Source organism: Sarcophilus harrisii, chromosome 4 (assembly GCF_902635505.1).
Source record: "Sarcophilus harrisii chromosome 4, mSarHar1.11, whole genome shotgun sequence".
Lineage (NCBI taxonomy): Eukaryota > Metazoa > Chordata > Mammalia > Dasyuromorphia > Dasyuridae > Sarcophilus > Sarcophilus harrisii.
In genome coordinates, this window is record NC_045429.1 from 416,694,840 (window position 1) to 416,717,501 (window position 22,662).

At 45.2% G+C, this 22,662-nt stretch overlaps 1 protein-coding gene across 7 annotated transcripts in view; it reads right to left on the bottom strand.

Annotated features, from left to right (window-relative positions):
• The window catches only part of SYT6 (synaptotagmin 6), a 68,649-nt gene extending 50,713 nt beyond the window's left edge, over nucleotides 1-17,936 (bottom strand). For 3 of the 7 annotated variants that reach the window (XM_031967338.1, XM_031967336.1, XM_031967337.1), the window contains exons 1-3: nucleotides 16,327-16,425; nucleotides 7,062-7,416; nucleotides 4,737-5,295 (exon numbers count right to left, since the gene is read on the bottom strand). In XM_031967338.1, the coding sequence (XP_031823198.1) occupies nucleotides 4,737-5,295; nucleotides 7,062-7,324 (822 nt within the window). In that variant the 5' untranslated portion in view covers nucleotides 7,325-7,416; nucleotides 16,327-16,425. Of the gene's footprint in view, nucleotides 1-4,736; nucleotides 5,296-7,061; nucleotides 7,417-16,326; nucleotides 16,508-17,169 lie in introns of those variants that run through there. The other 4 variants (XM_031967335.1, XM_031967334.1, XM_031967333.1 and 1 more) reach the window with 3 other exon arrangements.
• Between the last annotated feature and the right edge of the window lie 4,726 nt (nucleotides 17,937-22,662).

Here is a 22,662-nt window from a genome sequence, read left to right on the forward strand (position 1 = left end):
GTTTTGCAAATACATAAGTGAATTATTTTTGTAAGTAGCAGTATTAGTAAAAGGAAGGGTTCATTAGAATTAAAATACAAAGACCTAGGTGCAAGTCTTGACCCCACTGACTCTTACTAGGCTGGGGGTCTTTGCAAGTCCCTTGACCTTTCTAAATTTATTTTCTCAGCTGAAAATGGGAATAATTATACTTGTGCTTCATTCCTTACAAATATGTTGTGAGGAACATGCTTTAGAAACTAGGAAGTGGGATCCTATGTAAGCTTATGCTAGGGAGCCTTTTCCAGAGTGAGAAGTAATACGATTTGGTAACTATAGAACTGGTTTCAGAGTCAGAGAATGTGATGGAGAGAGAGTATGAGAGAGAAACTGCAAGAGAGAGAAATGAGAAACAGAGAGAGACAGAGACAGAGAGCAAGAAAGACTCACACACATACACACACACACACACACACACACACACAGGGAGATAGAACCATTTGCGGCATTAACAGGGAAAATAAGATTCTACGCAGGACATGATCCTCTGGGAATGTCCCAGTTTTGTTAGAGCAATAAGACATAAGTAAATTAATAGAATATTATACCAGGCAGGATATGATTATTTGCTCCAAAAAAGAGTGATATACAGCAATGATGTCAAAGTCCAATAAAAAAGGGGTCACCAAATTGTCCAGAAGGATCTCTGCAGGCCACATACTGATTTAGAAAACCACATATTAACATTTTATTTAACTCATTGAATATTTCCTAATTACATTTTAATCTGGTTGAGACTGTATTCAGGACTGTTGCAGGGGCTCATCATATGGCCCAAATCCATCTAGAGAAGGGGATGAAGGGAGATGAAAAGAGCAATAGAAAGGCCTCATGGGAGAGATGGGGGGAAGAAGACCATTGCAGGTGAGGGAAATATGAGATGAAGCCTGGAAGTGGGGATGAGCAGAGTGAGCTTGATGGAATGGACGAGTCTGGGTGGACAAAGGGTTTGCATCCAGACAAGGTTGGATGGATAGGCTGAGCTTACAGCACTGTGGAAGGCAGACTTCTTAAGCAGGAAATAAAATGATGAAAACAATGCTTCAGGAAGATTAATCAGGCGCACGTGCAGGAAGAAGGAGAATGGAGAGACACCACAGGCCAGTTCTTCATCTCTATCCATCCCCTCGGTAACAACTCCAGTTCTCTGGGTATTCCATCAATGCTACAGACAGGCTGACTTGGGCCTTCTAGGCCAGGAGAAAACTGGGATTTCTAAGAGTCAGCACAAACCAAAAAGCTTGCTTGCCCTCTCTGCTCTCCTCCCTCTTTTCCTCCCCAAAGTGGCAGGGGATGTATCTTAAGGCGGCCAGTGTGATCTGTTCTTGGAAGAGGCACCCGCCTTCTGCCAGGCTCACTTCAGAATAGTGAAACTGGCCAACATTCAGGGAAGCAGAGCAGATCTGGGGAATCATCCTTCCCAGAGGAGACCCTGAGACCTGCTGGTGAAATAGAATCATTCCTTCAAAGTAGGGGTTCTAAATCTATGGCTGTCTGGTGAACCCTATCTTAAAATAATGTTTTTAAATGCATAAAATATATAGGATTACAAAGGAAACCAAAGGTTAGTGAATGAAAGATATAATTGTTTTCCCATCCAAGTTCATAGATTCACTAAAATCTATCTACAGACGCCTTAGGGGAGTTAAGATTAAGAAGTAATGATGATGATGATGATAGCTAATATTTATATAGTGCCTACTATGTGCCAAGTACTGTTGTAAGATAAGAGGCTCATCTGATCCTCACAACTCTGGGATTTAATCTGTTATTACCTCCCATTTTACAACAATCAGTCTCTAATACTCACGACACTTACTAGATATTAACTTTCCTTCCAGCCTTACGGATACAGGATTCTGAAAGTGGGAGCACAGGCCTGGATTTCCAATTCTGGCTCTTCCATGACTTAGGGCAAGTCCCCTTAAACTCCCTAAGCCTGAGACTTCATTTGTAAAAAGAGGAGGCTGGACCACATGACCTCTCAGGTCCATCTCATCTTAAAGGTGATGATCCTACACTTCCGATGTTTCATCAGGGTGAGGCAATATCCCTGGGTCCTTGAAAGTTTAAGTTCTATCCAATCCTTCCAAAATATGAAAGCTTCTTCAGATGTGGGCCTGACTTCCTGGAGATGTGGCTAGGCTGATAGATAAAGATCAGCCCTACTTGTTTTTGAAGTTAGAATCACAGAACTTTGATACTGAAAGGGATCTGGGAAATTACTTATTCAAATTCTATCATTTTTCAGGTAGGTCTGGAGTCAGACTTAAAATCTGGCCTCAGATCCTTTCTAGCTATGTGACCTTAAGCAAGTCACTTAACCCTATTTGCCTCAGTTTCCTTATATGTAAAATGAGCTAGAGAAGGAAATGGAAAATTTTTCTATCTTTGCCAAGAAAATCCTAAATGAGGTCACAAAGAGACAAACATGACTAGAACTACTGAACAATTTTGCAGATGAAGAAACAGGGACTTAAAATGATAGTGTTTCTTACTCAAGATCACCCAGACAGTTAGTGACAGAGCAGGGACCTAAAGGACCTCTAAATTTAGTTTTGTTTCCACTGCAAGACTGACTGAAATCCTCTCTCCTCTCCCAAATCTTCTCCCTGACGTGGGAGCAGAAAGAGGGCAGACGATATTGCCTGGAGCACAAGTGACTCGCCATCCTGTCCTTCTGCCCCTCTGCTGGGGCAGATGCCTGTTGCCTCCTCTTGATTACTGTCCCCTGGGATTCTCCTGCAGACTGTATAAGTGGAGGGTGGGGATAGACTTTCTCTCCAGGATGTATACAGTCACCATAATGGATTCTGTCCCTTGGGAGACTGAGAACAAGAGCAGAAACAGATGTAAACTTCTAAGTGATTTATAGACAAGAGCTCCTGGGCTCTGGGCCGACTCTGATTTGCTGTTCCTTCCTCCTTGCCTTCCTTGCCTTGCTGCCTGTGCTGTTGGGGAGGCAATGTTGGGAAGGCAGAAGGAGCAGAACTGTTGGGAAGCCACATATGGCTAGACAGGAACCCTGGGGGTGGAGAGAGCCATGGGTCTTTGGGAAAACAAATGGACAACTCCAAGCATTCCTTCCTCCATGACTGGCAGCTGGAGCCACCATCAGCTCTGGAAGTGGTATGTGTATGTGTGTGTGTGTGTGTGTGTGTATTCATGTAATAGATTGATGCTGCCCCAGTGTAGAACAGGGCCACCTAGAAATTTATTGGTTTCTTCTTGTTTTGCCCCTTTCTCTGTGTGTCTATGTCTCTCCCCAATGGTTCTTTCCTTTCCCTATCGGTTAGGATGATTCCCAATTAATCAATCAATAAATATTTATTAGGCATTAACTACACACCAGATTCTTTGCTTTGTGTTGGGGATATTAAGCTAGCAATGAAAGAATTCCTGCCCTCAAGAAGCTTACAATCCTCTGGGATCTTTGCCAACTATACTTTAGCAGTTTGCTTTAGCTTGCATTTATTGATTATCTTTTATGAAAGAGGAAGAATTAAAGGTGGAGAGAATGTCAGAGGGACACTGGGAAAGGAAAGCCAGTAACCGCTAAAGGAACCCTATCCCAACCTAAGTGACTGGAGATGTTCACCTGCCAGCACATCCAGGTTCTCCACAAGACTTAACAACAACACCCATGTTAACCATATTTCACTCACCCTCTACCTGTATACACCAGATTGCACCAAAGGACTCTGAAGACATAATGTATACCATGCCATAGACACTCAGGAACACTTCTCTGCCACTTGGAAGAGTCTACCACCATTGTATAAAACTGACCATATTGGGGAAAAGTAGGTAGTTGAAGGTCATAGGGATCAGGACTAAAGCCTCAGGTCTGTGGCTCTTTGTGACTAAAAATCTCCTATCTCCTTGTCAATAATACCCCCTTCCCTATCTTCAATACCCTGTTTGAGAGTGGGTGCCAGAAAGCCTTCCCTGAATAATCTCAACTCATTAGAATCACTTTAGCCCCTTCTCAGCCCATATGTGTATAGCTCCCGACAGTTCTCCTAACTTCCCCATGTTTTCATGCCATTGTTCCCAAAGTAATCCATGAATCTCCATTTCCTATCAGACCTCAGAGCTCACCAAGAACAGAAGCCATGACTGTTCTTTTTTTGTGTGTGTGTGGAGGCAATTGGGGTTAAGTGACTTGCCCAGGGTCACATAGCTAAGACGTGTTAAGTGTCTGAGGTAAGATTTGAACTCAGGTTTTCCTGATTTTAGGGCTGGTTTAATATCTACTGCATTAACTAGCTGCCCCCATGACTGTTCATTATCATTTTCCTGACATTAAAAAAAAAAAGGCAATGTGATTGATCTCTGTGTATTGTTACCTGGTAGACTCTTGTCTCATAGGGTGCGTGAATTATACAACCCAGTTCTAAGATGGGAAATCAAGGCATGGTGGATACAAAGAAATCTCAAACTATGAAATGAGTAGGAACAAAGGCACTGATATGAATCAAAATTCCCTTTCTATGCTCCAACTTTTTGACTGTGTTTTGATTTCTACAACTTGGAACAGGTTCACATGGCACCCATGGGAAGAGTTTCCAATGTCCCTTGCTTCTCCCTCCCTATTTTGGAGGTTATCCAACAGACCATCAGAAAACAGACTACTGCCTTTCAAGAGCTGTCAGCCCTACCCCAAGAAACTGCAGGCAATAGGAAGAGGTACTCACGCTGGTGGCGTACTGAATGTCCTTCCAGATGGAGGTCTCTCGGGACAGGTCAGAAGCCTCAAAGAGGTTGTCCAAGATAACCTCCCCAATCATATCGTGGCGGGAAAAGCGGTCAAAGTCGAAGACGCTGAGATGGAGCTTCCGGTCCGCCAGCTCCTCATAAGGAACGGGGAAGTGGAAATTCTCGTCAAAGGTGGGGTTCAGGGTCTTGCGATGGACGCGGGTCTGCAGCTTGCACTTGCGGTCAGGCAGGAGGTAGATCTTGACGTAGGGGTCTGAGCTGCCACAGAAGTCCTTGGCAGGGAGGTCAAAGGCCTTCAGGATCCGGACCACCAGAGTCTCGTTCTCATAGTCGTACTTCAGGCTGAAGTTGATCTTCCCACAAGTCTTGGCGGCCTCGTTCTTGCCCTCCTCATCGTCGACAGACTTTTGCTTGTACAGCTCGGGCTTGATGCGGCCGATGCTGGTAGGCTGCTCGGCCGCAGGTGGGGGGTCATTGCCGTAATCCACACTGGAGACGTGCATCTGCCGGGGCAGGTGGCGCTTAAAGGAGGTGTGCCTGGGAGCGGGCAGGGAAGGGGAAAGAGAGGTCAGGGCTGCAGTCAACAAACAAGCACCTACTATGTGCAAGACTCTGAATTAGATACATGAAATGCAGAATTTGAAAAATGACAATTCTTGGGGCCGCTGGTCGGTGCAGTGGATAGAGTACCAGCCCTGAGGTCAGGAGGACCTGAGTTCAGATTTAGTCTCAGACACTTCACACTTCCTAGCTGTGTGACCCTGGGCAAGTCACTTAACCTCAATATCCTCAGTGAAAGAAAGAAAAATGACAATTCTTTGCCTTTAAGGATTCATAAATCAACACATTTCAAATCAATGAGCATATATTATTCCCTCACTGTGTACACAGCACTGTGCCAGGTGCTAAGGGAGATACAAAAATTTAAACAGAACATGATCATTGTCTTCATGGGGCTTACAGACCAGAAAGGAGATGTGGCTTCTACATAAATAAATCAAGCAGCTAGGATAGCATAGTGGTTGGAGTATTGGACTTGAAATAATCTGGAAAGCTGAATTTAAAACCTGACTCAAACACGTTACAAGTTATGTGATCTTAGGTAAGTTCACATAACCTCTCTGAGCCTCAGTTTCCTTATATGTGAATGGGGATAATAGCAGTAAGGACCAAAAAGATAATGTGATGATGATAAGATAATATAATAAATGAAATTTAAATAAATATCTAGATCAAGTGCAATATAAATGCACTTATGATCAGTTATACTTACTATTGGTAATAATAATAGTACAAAGCTGCATAAATGTAAAAGAGAAATGAAACGGGTTTTTTTGAGCACTAAAAAAGGGAAGGCTTCTCTACTGAGCAGAATTGGGAAAGTTGTACGTCAGAATCAATAGAGTACTCGGAATCAGGCCATTTGCAATCTGCTTGACTCTTAAAAATTCCTCAGTTTCCTCACCAGAAATATGGGTATAATAATCAGTGTACAACCTAGGTCAGCAGCATTGTGAGAAAATGGATCCCAAAGTCCTATGGAAATGCCTTTTTCCTGGAAGAGCTGGTATTTGATTTGGGTCTTAGACATTGTGTGAGCATGCCAGGAGATGGGAAGACCCATTAGGAGAACATTGCAATACTCCAGCTGAGTGGTGATGAACCTGCACAACCTATGGGAGGGGCCAATCCAGGTAAGGATATGATAAGGAAATAAAAGAGGTACAGCAAAAGGTGAGGAGAGATGGGAAGAAGCAGAGAGATCCCTTTCAGTTCGGGAAAAAGGAAAGCTTCATTCAGAAGGTAGAACCTGTGTTGGTCCCTGAAGGAGTAGGTTTTCAATGGGCAGGAATGAAAAGTTGGGATCCATGTTAGTTCTAGGGTATTCCAAGCCAAAGACACAAGGGTAAGAGAAGGTGGGATGAGACCAAAGCTTGAGAGAAAGAACTTTCAGGTGTACACAGTGATGAGACATTCCTCTCACTTCCCAACAACCCTCATTGATGAACTACTCTAATAATCACAATATTGCCCTTTTAGCTAACATACTCATCTTTAAATACCCCCAAGTCACTTTCAAAACTTTATATTTTTGTATGGTTAAGGAGAACTATTTTGTCTCATCTTCAAATGAGATATTTGTAAAGCACATAGCACAGGGTCCGGCACATAGTAGGTGCTTAATAAAAGCTCCTTCCCTTTCCCCTTTCCCTTTCTCTGTACCTTCTCAAAGACAGGTGAGGGGTGGGGTGAGGGGAAAGGGAGGTCTGTGTTTGCAGGAGGCAGGAGGGCAGACGCCTTACCTGGTGGATGAGGCCGGTTCCGTGGTCTGACGCTGCAGCCTTGTGTGACGCATGATGTGCTCCTTAACGGACATCTGCACTTCTGCCGGGATGTCCGGCGACGTGTGGCTGATCTTCACCGCCGCCTCCAGGAAGCCAAGGGCGTTGGGGTCCTTCACCTTGTCGGCCATCGTGTCTCTGGGGCTGAGGCTGGGGCTCTGGGGGGCCGCCAAGGTAGGGTTAGTAGAAGAGGGGCTGGAGGCCTCCTTGTTCCTCCAGGGCATCCAACACAGCTTCCAAAAGAGAAAGAAAAATACTGCCACCAAAGCCACGCCACACACAATAACTACCACAGCAAGGAGGCTGACGGAGGCGCCTACCAGCAGGGACAGGGCAGGCGGGGGAGACAGAGACAGACAGAATCGGGGGAAGGAGATGGCCGAGGGGGAAAGGGAGCCGGGGAAGGGGAGAGGCGTTGGCAGGAGAAGCAGAGAGGGAGCACACATGGGGGACAAAGAAAGGAGAAAAGAAGAGAGTGGTCATGAGAAAGCTGCCAGGTCAAAGGGAAAAAAAATTGGTTTTTCAGCCAACTCTCAATTTTCCATCATGTGGATTATCTACAGAAATGGTTTTGCCCCAAATGATGTTGCCCTCATCACCCGGTATACATACATCTAGGCTGCCTCCTCTCCCTAGTGACTGTTATGTTCTTGAAGAATGAAAAATAAATTGATTAATAGCTTAAACAACACATACACTCACTGAAGACTGAACTGAATCCTATACTTTGTCTATGTCACCCACAGCGCCTAACTTAGTGTTGATCAGGTGAGAGGTTTAATGCCGTTGACTTGAGTTGAAATGTGCTACTTCAGAATGTGGCATTTATTATAAAATAAAATGATAGACTCCCTCCCCCCTTTTTATGGTAATAGTAGGGATTATCTGCTATTTGAGATTATATTATTGTGGCTTGTTTCCATTCATGGAGATAATTGAGAGTCTTACCGGAAAACCTTATTTAGACGTTACGGCAGGTGACCTCAGACAGCACCCGAGAGTTACTGCTGACCCATGAAATCAAGTCAGGTGAATCCCTCCCTTCCTCCCTTCTTCCTCCCATCACACCTCAGGAAGAAATCCCCCCACCACTACTGCCAAGGAGGGGGCTTGCTAAGTAGAGTAAGGTAAAGAATGGAGATTATGTCCTAGAGACAATATTGACCAAACCACCCCTATTACCCCAACAACCAAACCAAGGGCATACCCAGCACAACTGGAGTAGGACTGACTCTGGACAGACAGGCTAGAGGAGACCCAGGACAGGAAGAAAATGAATATTTTCACCCTGCAAACCTCCATGCAGCTTTAAGGATTTATCAAAGAGCAATGGCCTTTGTTTCTTGTTCAAACTCTAGCAAACATCTACACTTGCAATGGCTCTCCATTTCCTCATATTTTTAGTAGATCATTGTTATGGTCCCTTTCAGCTTTAATATTCAATGATTCTATGAACCTGAGACAATAAATGAATGCTAAGACTCCGTGGGAGCAAGTTAAATAATCTGACACCATAAACCTAAAATGAGTCCTTCTCAGCCCTAAACTTCCTCCCCTGGAGTGTCTGGGGCTAGCAAAGGCCCTTCAGTCTGCAAAGCCCATTGAATGACTCAGAAGAGAGTAGCAAAGGTAGGTTTGTACATATGGTGTTATGATTGAGAGCATCGAGACAATCATAACACAGCTATTACACAGCCCTAAGTCATTATGTGAGGGAAATAATAAGATAACAAAACATGTGCCACAAATTCAGGGATAGGGAAGTGGGGTGATCGTTTGGGGAGGGCTACATTGGGGCAGATAGAGCCCAAAAGGAACTGGGACTGGCCTCTCCCCAAAGGATAGTCCAGCAGCCTGGGAAACTGATTTTCTGGTCCCTTTTAAAACCCACACTTTAAGTTTAAAACCTAAACACATCCAACAACAATTCAAGGCAAAATCAGCTAAAAAGCTGTCCTTATTTTAAGTAGTTGGGCGTTTCTAGATACTTCACATCTGTTCCCTGTTACAGTTGTTCTGGATATAATCCCTAAGAATATGAGTCACCTTAAAACACAAGGTATTTCTAGGGCTTCATTTCCCTTGGATCATGCCTTCTTTTCTCTGGTAATAATTTGAATTTTAATATGAATGGGGTGGGGGCAGGGAATCTATAGAATGGTAGAGTGCATTTAAATGTTCAGGCTGACAAAAACCTGAATCCAGATTAATTGATCTGGGTAGTTGCTATTTTGAATGGTCTCTGAAATACATGAATCCAGGCTGCTGCTTTCAGGCTGTGACTCAAAGCAAGTGGGACTTGAATATTAGGGATGATAACCCCAAATTGCCTGTTGGTTTTATGCCAACCAGAAGGTGTTTCTTTGGGGAGAACTTCTTCAGGGAAAAAGAGTGAAGCTCACAAATCTCGGCCACAGGCAGGGCTGTTTAGCTCAGCTCAATGTGGGAGAACAGGGTGATGGATTCAGTTCCATTCAAGGCATCAGAACTGAAATCCAGCCAGCCTTCTCACTATTGCCCCGGGTCACAAGAGGTTTGGGGTGACTGATAGCTCAAAATGAGGCTACCAGCTATACTGAGTGCCACCGACAGGCCCTCCTGACTTGTAACACCACCCACCAATGGACCTGCTACAGTTAACCCATTAGTACCCATAACTACCAATAGGATACAAGCAATAAAGAATGTTACAATTCTCCACTGTGGAGATATGGGATAAGTTTCTCTCCTCTCCTCCTCCTCCTCCTTCTCTGTCTCTCTCTTTCTCTCTGTGTCTCTCTGTCTCTGTGTGTCTGTCTGTCTATCTGTCTCTCTCTCTCTCTCACACACACACACACACAAAGTTTTTCTCACAACTACCAGGAATTTTCCTGACTATTGAAGGATTGTAAGAGACAATAATTAATAGATTTTGTATTTGAAGTCAGGTGATTGATTTGAATCCTTTCCGTGCTATTTACTACACATATGACTGCAAAGAAATCATTTAACTAATCTGGTCTTAGTTTCCCCATCAGAAAAAGAAGAAGCTGGATTTGAGAAGACCTGAAGATCTCTTCTAGTCCTAAATCTATGCTCTTATGTGGTACAATGCAAAGCCTTTGGGGAAACTTTCAATTTCCTGAGCCTAGAGTGGTTGGGAAAGGGAACCTGAGAAGCTTGAACTTCAGAAATTCTATAGGTTGGAATGAATTGATGACCTCTAAGCTTTCTCTTAGCTATGAAAGTTCTTGCTTCAGAGTACAAAAAGGTACTAAAGAGTTCTCACCTAGGAATCAGGAGACCTTACTTCCAACCCCAGTTGTGCCATTAGGTAGTCGTAGAACTTTACCTCTATGGGACACGATTTTCTTATATGTGAAAGTGAGAGGAATAGAGGAAGAACATCCAGACTTAGCCAGAAACCTAGACACAGGACAGATATCTCTGTGATTGTTTGTCCTTAGCTCTGTGAGTCCTGTGGATCCTGCTGTCGCTAGTCTGCTCAGGAACTCTGATTTTATGATTCTATCAGCTGTCACTATTTTGGGCTCTGTCTCTAGATCTGCAACTGGTAGAGAAGGTCCCCTCCACAGGACCCTGAATAGAATCTGCTCGACCCTTCATTTCCCAGATGTTCACCTGAAAAGGCGCTAATTCCTCCAAAGACTAACAGGCCAACATCTCGTTGCCATTCACAACAATCCCTCCATGGCCAGGCTGAAGGCTCTCTTATGACACTGTCTAGGGCCTTTCCCCTTTTTCTGAAATTACAGCAGGTTATTAATTAGCAGGCAAAGCCTTATCTCTCATATTGACACCTCATTTCCCCAAAGACTGGGCACAGATCACTTCCATTCTTGCCCTTAAATTTCATCATTCCTCTTATCGCTTGCTATTATTACCCTTTTTAAACTGGCTTCCATGTCAGGAAAAATCTATTTTGTTACAGTAATAGGCATTCTTGCTAACAGATTATAATTGAAAAGATAAGCCAGAGAGAGGAAGCAAAGGAAGGCTCCTTTTCTTGCTTTATTCCAGAGGTTGGGTGGGCTTGACAGGGTCTGAGTGGCTTCTGGGAGAATCTTAGAGAGAGACTCCACTCAAACATTAGAGACAGTTAATGCTGCCTCTGAAAACCAGTGCTCACAAACAGACAGAAATACCCGGAGACAGAAGTCAATGCAAAGACAATAGTTAGATATAGACAGTGACCTAAGGACCAGAACTCTCCAGCATTGGAGACACAGAGCTGAGAGGCATAGAGTGACAAAGATAGAGTGACAAGAGACACAGAGAAATAGATGTAGACTCAGAGCTAAGAGGCGCAGAAAGGTAGAGACATAAAAAGCAGAGGCCCACAGATAGAGAAATATAGATATTGACAGAGACACAATGAAAGAGAGAGATCTTGAATATTTTCAGAGGACAGTTCAGGTTCACAGTGAGAAGATACTTGGACCAATACTGTATAATTGTGCCCTTCTACCAGTCCCAGAGGCAGAGATGAGCCAAGAATTAAAGGCCAGGAGCAAGAGAAGATCAGAGAAGAGAAATTAAATCCCTGAAGCTTCCATAATCTTTCTAGGGTGGATTACCTCCATGTCCCAAGCCCTGAAGTCTTCCCATGGGGAAGGTCCACTTTCAGCTCCCTCCCTCCTCTGGGAAATCGAAGAGGCTGAAAAGCAGCTCACAGAACATCAGGCAATTAGCCAAAGGCCCTCTAGAATGGGCCAACCCTGGTTGCCTCTGAAAAGCAAGAGAGTATGTGCATATGTGTGTGTGTGTATGCTTTGTGTGTGTGTGTCCCTGTATGAAGGGAGCAGTAGTGTTTGGAAGAGCAAGGTTAGGGAGGGGGGAAGGAGGAGTTGTCTTATTCTGAGAATCTCAGATTCAGCTCATTAATAAAATGGTCCATTTGGCTTGTGAATTCATTAGGAGAACCCAGTGTAATTAAAATTCAGGGTTTTGGGGGGTTGTGTTTGCTCTTTTTCACTTCTTCCAGAGATCCAGTCCAGAGCTACCAATGGGGATAATTAGCAGAGTCCAAACAGAGAAGGGATGAAGGTTCCCCAATGAAGCTATGATGAGGAAAGACAATAGTGGGCTAATTACTGAAACACTGAGCTTTATGACTACATGCTTGCTCTCACCATCATTAAGGGGATTCATAGACAAATAGGAGACTAATGTGAAGAGTTATATTTAATAGAGTTCTGGCTGTAATTTAGTAATTATTAGTATTATTATTTTGGTAGTTTGCAACGAAAAGCTTTCTATTGGCTCAGCCACTGGTTGTAGCCCTAAAGTTGGGAACCAAGGGGAGGGGCAGGCAAAGGTGTGATTGAGAAACTGGAGGGGGAGAGAGAGAAAGAAAGGAAGGAAGGGAGGGAGGGAGAAAAGAAGAAAGGCAAGAAGGTGGGAGGGAAGCAAGGGACAAAGGAAGGGAAAAAGGAAGGAGGGAAAGAGGAGGAAGGAAAAGGAAAGAGAAGTAAAGAAGAGAAATATGGAACCAGGTAGGTGGTATAGTGAATAGAATGCTAGGACAGAGGCAGGAATACTTGAATTCAAATCCTGCCTCAGACATATATTAGCAATGTGACCTTGGGCAAATCACTTAATATTTCTTGGTTTCAGTTTTCTCATCTGTAAAATGGGGACAATAACGGCACCTACCTCAGTGGCTTGTTGTGAGAATCAAATAAAATAAATGCATTTAAAGCAGTGTTGAACACTATTACTAAAAATGAGAAGGAAATATGGAGAGACAGTGAAAGAATAATGTTCATGTCCTTCTCTGTCTGCAATTGACATCAGTGAGATAAGAGAAGTCTGTGTGGGTCTTTGGACAAGATATCAAGCAAAGATTTATTCTAAGAAGCCCCTAAGTCAAGGGATGGAAGTGTACATCAGGAACCAAGAGCTAAAGTTTGGACCCCCCATGACTCTCCTCCTCCAAAGTCTCATTTTAATTCTTAACCAGAAGAAAATGCACTCCTTAAAGCCTTCTTCTTTTCGAGACAGGAGCAGACAGAGCTTTGGGTCTGTTCCATCCATGACCATATCTTAATGATTGTCTTGGCATGTGACACCAACCCTAAAAGGTTCTGTCCCAACCCCTAACTATAAAAAACAGCCCAACCTACCCTCTGTAAATAGGGAAGAGGGCAATAAATGAAAGAGTTCTACAATGGAGCATTCTTTAGCCCAACATCCCTTGTGCTAAAGCAGAGGTTCTTAATCTAGTATCTGTAAACTTAAAATATTTTTTAAAGAATGATTTCAATATAATTGGGTTTTTTGGTCATTCTATGTTTTATTTTATGCTCACGACACATAAACCGTTAAGAAACCCCATCTTGATATTTCTACCCACCCGAAAAACAGAGTTTTTAGTCTCAGAAGAGTAGGTGTTCTCGAATATACCACTATTGGATTATAGGATCTAGAATTCTGGAAAACTCCTTCTGGATTAGGAACATGATTTCCAGATTCTCTAAGCTCCTGGCACTGGATCTCTTCTCTTAAATCTTCAAGAAACTATGATTTCATAATCCTGAACTGTTTCTCCTTCCTCTCCAGATGAACAGATAAGAGAGCTGCTGGAGCCAAACATATAATAAAATAAAACCTATATGGTAGATTTATAAATCTACATGATGAATTTAGGGTAGCTGGGTTTTAAACAGTAAACAATCTGTCACTAGAGTAGTACTTGAAGAATTCTTTTCAGTTTAGTAAACTAAAAGTTTTAGTAAAATCTGCCAAAGCTTGTGTTCACCTTTGTAAATCTAGAGTCCCCTTCATGCCATATGAGGTATATGAATAGGACTGACAGAGTTCCTTATTTCCACAAGGCAAAATTGAAATTGTCTTCCTGTAAGAAACTGACAGAGCTTCTGGTCATAAAGTTATGAAAATAGATATATGAATGTATTTAATGAGATTGTTTTGTATATAATTTGCCATCACCAAATAGGAAAAAGCTTCTCTGTTAGAAAGGGCCACATTCAAAGACAGGGAAGTGAATTAAAAGTTCTTTCTGGAGACATTAGACAAATTAACAAAAATCGCACTCTTCTCATTGTCACCAGCAGTTTACTACCAAATCCCAGTCTGTTCTCTCTGATGGAGAGATGGAGTTTCTAATGAAAACTGAGAAAGAGGCCTAAAGAATCAGAGGTAACCAGAAGTGGGAAGAAATTTTGAGATGGAAAGCTAAGCTCTAATAAAAATGGGAAAGCTAAGCCTTAACCAAGCCCCTTCCTCCAGTTCTCCAGCTCTGCCTGGGGCTGTCAGTGACTCAGCAGCCAAAGTTACCCCAGGGGGAGAATTCAAAGTTGCTTTCTGAATCAGCAAGGAGAATAATCCAGCTTCACCTTCAAAACCTCTCCCAAGTATTTGCCCCTTTGCCCAGCTCCCACCCCCATGAGTTTAGTTTTTAGGCACCTAGACAAAAGGGTGCTCTCCCTTTAAAGGCCTCCAGGGCCGAGCTAACACAAAGCATCCATCAGTGGCTCCTACATCCCATCTCCCCACTGTCAGCAAACTTTGACTCACATCCATCCCTCTGGCTGCTTCTAGTTCAGCTGCAACCCTCAGTGGATACAGAGGGCTGGTCTTTCTCCTCCGGAGAAAAATGGAAGTCAGTCATCCCTCAGCCTCCTCTCTCTGAGGAGGGTCAGTGAGAGGAAACCAGGTTCCAGAGGATGACAGGTGGCTTTGTGGAACAGGCCTCAAAGGGAGAGTGATTTTCAGAGGAAGCCTGCTATTGGAGGACTGGGAGGGAGGTACTGAGAGATTGTAGAACTGGTGGAGAAAATTGGAAGAATGTCAGGATGTATTTCTTGTCAGGATGGGGGTCTCCCCAATCCAAGGTACATCTCTGATCAGCATGCAAACTATCTACAAGCAATATAGAATTATCAAGTTCTTTAGGACCCAAGACACTATAGACAGGAAATGAGAAATTGAGTGAAAAGAGAACTGGTTTAGGATTCAAAAGACTTGAATTCGAATCCTTCCCTTGTCACTTAACAATCCATGGGACTTTGGAGCTCAGTTTCCTCATTTGCAGAATATGAAGGTTGGGCTAGATGCCTTCCAAGGTCCTTTTCAGTTCTAAATTTATGATTCTAGGACCCTAGAAGCTCCCACAATCTCCATCAGTATCATTATCTACATAGCATACTTTGTCTTGTCTGGTCGTTCTGCTTTACTTTATTGTCTAGAAGTTCTTTCTAATGTCTAACTTCAGTTCCTTCTGCAGCAGTATCAACCCATTAATTAAAGATTCAGTAGCTATGGAGAACAGCGCCCTCTTCCACCCACCCGAGCTGAACTAAGCTCGAGCTGACCCAAATCTTAGACGCAGCATCCCCTCCCAGTACCGAGTGAGCGAGCCCAGCTCTCAGCCCCCGGGTCTTTTGGGATTTCTCACCTTTGACCCAGAGGAAGAGAGACAAGTAACAAATGGCCAGGCTTCCACTCCTAGACAGCTCAGAACAGAAACCCGCTGTCACCCTCTGCTATCGAGGACGGGACTAGGGGTTTTTGGCTTCAATTTAGCTAAGGGAGGAGGATGGGGATGGGAAGCATGGGAATTAAATTCCAGCTTCTCTCTTACCCCTTTCCCCTCTCCCTGGCTTGCACCTACCTACTAGCGCCGTGTAGACAGACACTCATGCTTGTGAGGCCTTGAGAGATGTCCCCCACGGCTCTACAATGAGCCCCCCCCCCTCCAGGGACTTAGAAAAGAGGGCTGGGGAGTAGGGAGCACAGACAGACCCTAGTTTGCTTTTCATCCCTGTAGAATTTCCCGATACCCTCTCCCAGTCGACCCTAGTTCCATACAGAGAGATTCGGCTGCTTGCAGGTGGGGGGGCTGACCTCGAATCTAACCCCCTCCGAGTCCCCCTATCTCAGTCTTATACCCTGCTGTGCTGCCTCCCCACCAGATGTTGGAATCCGGACAAAGAATCAACATCTGCAGACTGCGAGATTGGAGGGGGGGGGGGGTGACTGCAGGAAGCTCATCAGGTCCTCGGAAACCCAGGTAAACGCCCCCTCCTACTCTAGACCCACTACTTCTCCCCCACCCCCCACCTCTGCCACCACAAAGTCCCCCATGGTGTCTAGATTGCCCAATAGCCACTGTCGCGACTCCGCCGAGCCACTGCGGCCGCGCGCCGGGCCCCAGCGTAGGGGCTCCGGGCTCTGGGCTCCGGGCTCCGGGCTCGGGACTCACCCGGCTCGGGTTCCCGCTTTGGCTCCGCAGCCTCTCCGGGGCCGGCTCTGAGTGTCGGGTCCTGGGGGCTGCAGGAACTAAGGCGCCCGGTTCGGAAAGTCAGAGAGGAACCGGCTCAGTCCCGGCACCGGCCCCGAGTCCGAGTGAGTCACGGAGAGAGCGCGAGCGAGTTATAGAGGTGGTGGTGGTAGGGGGTGGGACGGGGACGCGGAGACACCCTCCCCCCTCCTCTTCCCCCGCCCCCCGCGGGGACAGAGAAATAGAGCCAGAGAGAGGCACTGGTACACAAAACCCGAGATCGAGACAGAGTCGACGCAAGTTTCTCGCTATCATTTGGGGGGGCTAGTTGCACCTCCCGGGAGACAGGGATATAGAAATAGAGACGCAGACACAAACGTCTCTGCAATTGAGGAGGTCTGTCATCTCCTCCTCTGACCTTTCCCGGGGGATTTTGCCTTCTCTTTGTGGAAAGAAAATTTACCTCCATCCTACAGAGGGAGGAAACTGAGGCACAAAGGGAGCGCTGTTCCCCGAAGTTGCAAAGGGTCCCCGAACTAACCCCAAGAGTCTGACTCCACACTAGAGGCTTTCCGAGTCGCAGTATAACTGGGGAAAGCAAAACCCTCCCCACCTCCCCTCCCAGCTCCACTCCCCGGCACCCTTTTCGGCAAGATCCGAATCCAGAGCCTGGCACTTAGGAAATAGAGAAGAGCGGTCCGCTCCTTGTTTTTCAATCTAAGCTTTGCTCTAAGGGGAAGGAAGGGTATCAGAAAGAGAGGCTCTAGATTAGGAAGAGGGATTGTGGCAGGGAGAGGCGGGGAGGTCGCAGGGTCGCCCAGTTACCTGTATCAGCAGAACTTGGACTCCGTTCCGGGGGCTGCTGCTCGAAACTCCTACAAGTCTCCAAGTCCAGACCCTGGGGGGGCGGCTGGCCCTGACATAACGAGGCCAGGATCCCTAGTGCCGCCTGGCACCTCGCCTCCTCGGACCCCCCCACCCTGCTCATGCCCCGGACCCTCCCCCCTTCCCTGTTTAGTACTCTGTGGGTTTAGTCCCGTCCCGCCCAGCTCCCTGCAGCTGCTCCAGGTCCCTAGCTGCTGCCTGGCTGGGGCGGGACAGGGCGGGTCCTCTAGAAGACCCTCCCCCAAACAGCCCCAGGCGAGTCACTGCACTTGCAATCCCAGTCTAGGCTTTTAACCACTTCTCTACGGGGTCCCCGCCCCTCAGTGAGATACAGACACCAGAGAGAAATTTAGTTCCCTCTAGACAGCACCCTCATTACGTTTGGTGTCTGGCCAGATCCTAGTCCGAGCATGTGTCATTGAGGAGTGGGTTGGAAAGAGGGAGAGCCTGGTGCCATGGAGGCTGAAGAATTTAAAAAAGGATGGTGATTGAGTCTAGGACTAGTGGGATTCTAAGGGCATGTCATCTTAAGAAAAGAACCCATAGTTCCCAGGTCTCAAAAAGGGCAAAAATGAGGGAGGGGCTCGGACTTCTGAGAAAAGGAAGTTGGTTAAACTTGCAGTATTTTTTTTTTTTTTTAATAAGAGGGAACTCTATTCTAACCCCAGGACTATGGAGCGAGGATAGGGAGTAGGGTTCAGGGGCTTTTAGAGCCCCTCAATCCGCTGGTCGCGTCAGCCACTCGTTGCCATGGAGACAGAAGGCATCGGCTGTCTCTCTCCATGGCAACGGGAGGGAAAAGTTTCAGGAGAAATGGGGGTGAGGGGGAGACGACACTTCACCGAGTCGTCCTTCTTCGAGTCCGTTCCCCTCCCTCGCCATGGAATCGCACCTCATTTCTCATGTATCTTTGGAAGCTTCACCATAAAGATTGAAATGGACCCTATAGGATTTGGGATTAGACAAAACGAAGAACTTCCCTACAGTGCGAAGTGTGAGATGAAACACCAGCTAGCACGGTGGCTGAATGAGTCTTGGACATTTCCACCCATCTAGCCCACTTCCCTCTTTCTGGGGATAGATTTCTCAGTTCTGGAGAGATACACTCTGCGGCTGCCTGGAGGTATGGGCTAGGGGAGGAGCCAGTTTGTCCAGAGACAGGGGCATGGACAAGATGTGGTGCGCATCTCTTCTTCAGCAGAGTACGAACCATTTTCTCGGACTGCTAGCGAGGTCCGGTGCCCGGCATTTTAGCCATGGTCTCCACTTCCTTTGCTTGTGGTTGAAAGTCATTCTTTGGCGGTAGCATCCGGAAGCTACGGGTTGGCTTGTTCCCGGGCTGGTTGGGGGAGGAGGGTCTTTACTTCTAATTAACACACTAATTGGAAGTGGCTCGGGCGGTGACTCACGTTCCGGAGCTTTGAGATTCTCGGCGAGAGCTTTTGGCGGTAACAACTGCACGCTCCATCTGTGAGCCCCTTTATCCCCCACCCCCCCCCCACCCCAGACAGACCCTTTTGAAGTGTAGGCTCCCCTCCGTCCTTCCTCCTACGCCCATCAGAGCCCCCCATTTCCTAGCTGGGTATGCGGTCCCATCGCAGGGAAAAATACTTGGGTTGCATGCAAAGGACTAGAGAAAAAGATTTCATCTGGCTCTCGAGGTTTTCTGGTCCTCACCCCACCCGGGCCCTATCTCTGTCCAGGGTGCTGATAATCTCTCTCCTCTCTCTCTCTCTCTCTCTCTCTCTCTCTCTCTCTCTCTCTCTCTCTCTCTCTCCGGCCCCGCCCCCAGCCCCAGCATGGAGCTGAGTCCACAATGTGATTTGGCTAGCTAGGTACATGATGACTGGGAAGGGACCACACTTGGCTTTGGTGATAGGGATGAAAATGAATGTGGGGAGGGGTGGGAGGGTGAGTATAGGGATATGGAGGTACTTGAGAAATTAAAAGGAGGTAGTAGGAAGACTGCTGCAAGAAAATTGTCAATTCTAACCTAAAATATTCAGGGAAGTCTTTCTTCCTGAAAGGCAGATCTGGTGGCATTTTACTGTTTAAAGCCAGGCAAGGCCATGTGTTTATGTGTGCATGGTTTGGTGTTCAGGAGGGTGATCCATGCCTGTAGGTATTCCTAAGGCATGTCTAAAGTATTAAGAGAACCTATTTGCTTCTTCCCCCTTCAGACTCCAGCATACTGCTCATTAGCTTCTTCAGGTATGGAGTGTTTATATTTATGTATTTATGTAAAATAGTAATGGAGAGTAGCTCACCTCATGTTTATAGCAATGTTACTATTCTCAGATTTCTCCTCCCCCCCCCCTTTTACAGGAGAAATTGGGAGAACAAAGCTCTTGTTTTGCTTTTCCAGAGAGTGAAACAACACAGAACAGCACCAACAGCCAAAGGCCTGTGATGCAGGGAAATCAATATTTTGCTTACAACTAGTCAGGGAATTTGCATCTAAACAGAAGGCTAAGGAGCCTTTTTGGAGCAGAGCAGGCAGCAAGAGCCACAGAGAGCAGAGAATTAACAGATAATTTCTCATTGTTCCTGGATTCATCCCCCACACCAGGCAGCTGGGACCTGCAGTGTCTCCTGCGGTCACAGCAGCATCCAAGACCTGGTACTTCTCAGCTTAAATAGAAAAAAGCTTTTGCCCTGACACTGTTGTAGGAAAGGACTGAAGGCTCTGATGCTCCTATGGTCATGTCAATAGCTATTGAATCTGTGTGTGTGTGTGTGTGTGTGTGTGTGTGTGTGTGTGGTTGTGTGTGTGTGTGTGTGTGAGAGAGAGAGAGAGAGAGAGAGAGAGAGAGAGAGAGAGAGAGAGAGATGGAGATAGGCAGAGATCTCTGAGACAGAAACAGAGTTTGTGCAATAATTCTTGTGCACATTTTAAAAGTCAGTGACTCCAATAACCATAATTTTGTCAGGGAGATGACCAGACTACATGCATTGTGAAGAAACTGTGATTTGGTCAGAGTATGAAACTTCTGGTATGGAGACATCTTTCATTGAGACATATTAAAACCCATTAATGATTTATTAGTTGTGAGAGTGGAGTGGGGCAGGGATCCACACCCATCTACTTTGGGAGAATTGGGAGAGGTGGTCAGAGGAGGAAAAAAGAAATAGAAAGTAAAGATATGGGCCAAGAGGAGATTGGTGGCTATTTAATAGTGACTTACATTGGCCTAGAAGCAGCAGAATGGATATTTCAAAGCCTGGAGCATTACATCCCTTATCTCCTGTTTTCTTTTTCCCTCTCCCCCTCCCTTCATCTGCTCTGTAAATTGTTCACAAACATTTATTGGTGAATCTTTCTGAATCTCAGATTTGAAAAGCCAAATCCATCCAGGCATACTTCTGGAAAGTCAGTAGAACCTCCAAAAATTATTTTTGGAGATTGGGGAGAGAGAAGGGCAGCATCTTTCCCCCCCCCCCACCTTAACTCTCAGGTCTTTGGGGGGTGGTCCTCTGTTGTCTCTCTGGGCACAGAACCATCCAGTATTATGCTGTGAAGTTTTGCCAAAATAAAATAATATATTTTTTTAAATGGAGCCCAGGTAGATAATTGCTGCTGTAGTGGGTGGGAAGAACAGTTTCTTTGACATGAGCTGATGTGTCATATTGTCTTTCTCTCTCAATGCGATTTATAAATAGGGAGTCCTTACCCCCTCCCTCTCTCCCCTAGTTTAAGCCCCCAGCAAGGAGTTAAAGGGAGCAGTATCTGGGATTGTTTAACATTTAGGTGAGCACTCAAGCACACACACACACACACACACACACACACACGCACACACACACACACACACACACACACACACACTATTGAATTACACTTCTCTGATACGAACCAAAGGGAAATTCTGGTCCACCACGTGCAGCTTCTATGCTGCTATGGATGGGAATCCACCTCCATATCCTTATGGTGTCACACATACCAGCTACCTGGAGGCCATTTCTATTGAGACAGTTTTTTCTCTGAGAAAACATGTTTGTGAGACCTGGGATCTTAATGGTGGCAGTTTTAAGACTTATGGTCTGTATATGTTATTAATGCAAGCAGAAATGATTTTGGCTTCCTTTTCTGTTATGTCTCAACATTTGAACCTTAAAATCAATATGGAAGGCCTAATGTACAGGTGGAGCTCCTCAACTCCTCTTGAAATAATCCTTCCTCCATGCCAGTCTCATCCAATCAGAGGCATTCAGCAAAGCAGACTTATCAAACCCATAATCCAGGCTTCAAAGTGGGGTTTCCACAGACCCTTCTCTCCTCTAGACAAAATACAAAAAGGTCACAGAATTAACCTGGGAAATCTAGTTCTGGCTCTCTTCTATGAAGGGTCCCCACTTCTCAAGCCACACTGAATCACATTTGCCTGTCATTCCCCTGTTCTTCAATTCAGATGAGATCTGAATCCTCTGAGGTTTTGGTTTCTTGCCAGGCCAACTGCAGCCAGAGAGCCAAAGCCTCCCTCAGGGAACAATGAGAAAGAATCAGAAGATAAATTTCATGTAGATCACAGTCTTGCCTGTGGCTGGACTTGACTCTGTCTATTCCCTTGATTTGGGTTGATTTGTTTATTTGAGTTTTCTTTAAGAACGCATATTTATATAGTATTTTATAGTTACAAATCATTTTACTTATGTTTTCTCATGTGGACTTCATGATGTCCCTATGTGGCAGATAGTAGAAGAAATTATTATCCTTATCTTATACGTTAGAAAACTGATGCTAAGACAGATCAATATTTTTATTTTATAGATAAGCATACCAAAACTATAAGGACGGAAGTGACTTCCAAGAATTCAGAGCTAAGAATTGGTTGAAGCAGGACCTAAATATAGACTTTAGGATTCTCAAAGTATATTTTTTCAAGTTACAACACTCAAACACAGATCTTCTGCCTCTGAATCCTGTACTCTTTCCAGTATGTTATATAACCTCTCTTAATCTCAGAGATGGATGCACCATTCATATGAAGGAGAGCAGGTAGCCAGATCCCTGGGGTCCTTGCAGCCATGGTTCTGTAGTTCAGAAAAAGAGGACACTTGGTGACCTTATTCTTGAATGAGTCTTCTCCCATTGGATTGAAGTCCTAGAGGTTAGAGTGGTGAGTTGGGACTGGCATCTCTGGGTTGCTTCACATTGTCAATGTAACCAGTTTCCTGGAAAGGGCCAAGATGAAATTCTTGTAAGAATAAAGACTCAAAGACTGGAATTTTCCCTAAGGAGCAGGGAAAGAGTTTGCAATGTCAGGACTCTGGCTGCTCTGCTAATGAAAATAAACCAGATAAAATGCCAGAGCTAATTAAAGTGACAAACCTGGAAAGGCCCTGTCAAACTGAGAAAGTCTTAATCTTTGATTTCAGCAGAATTCAGGCAGCTCTGATGAAACAGACTTCTGATTGGTTGGCTTAATGGACCCT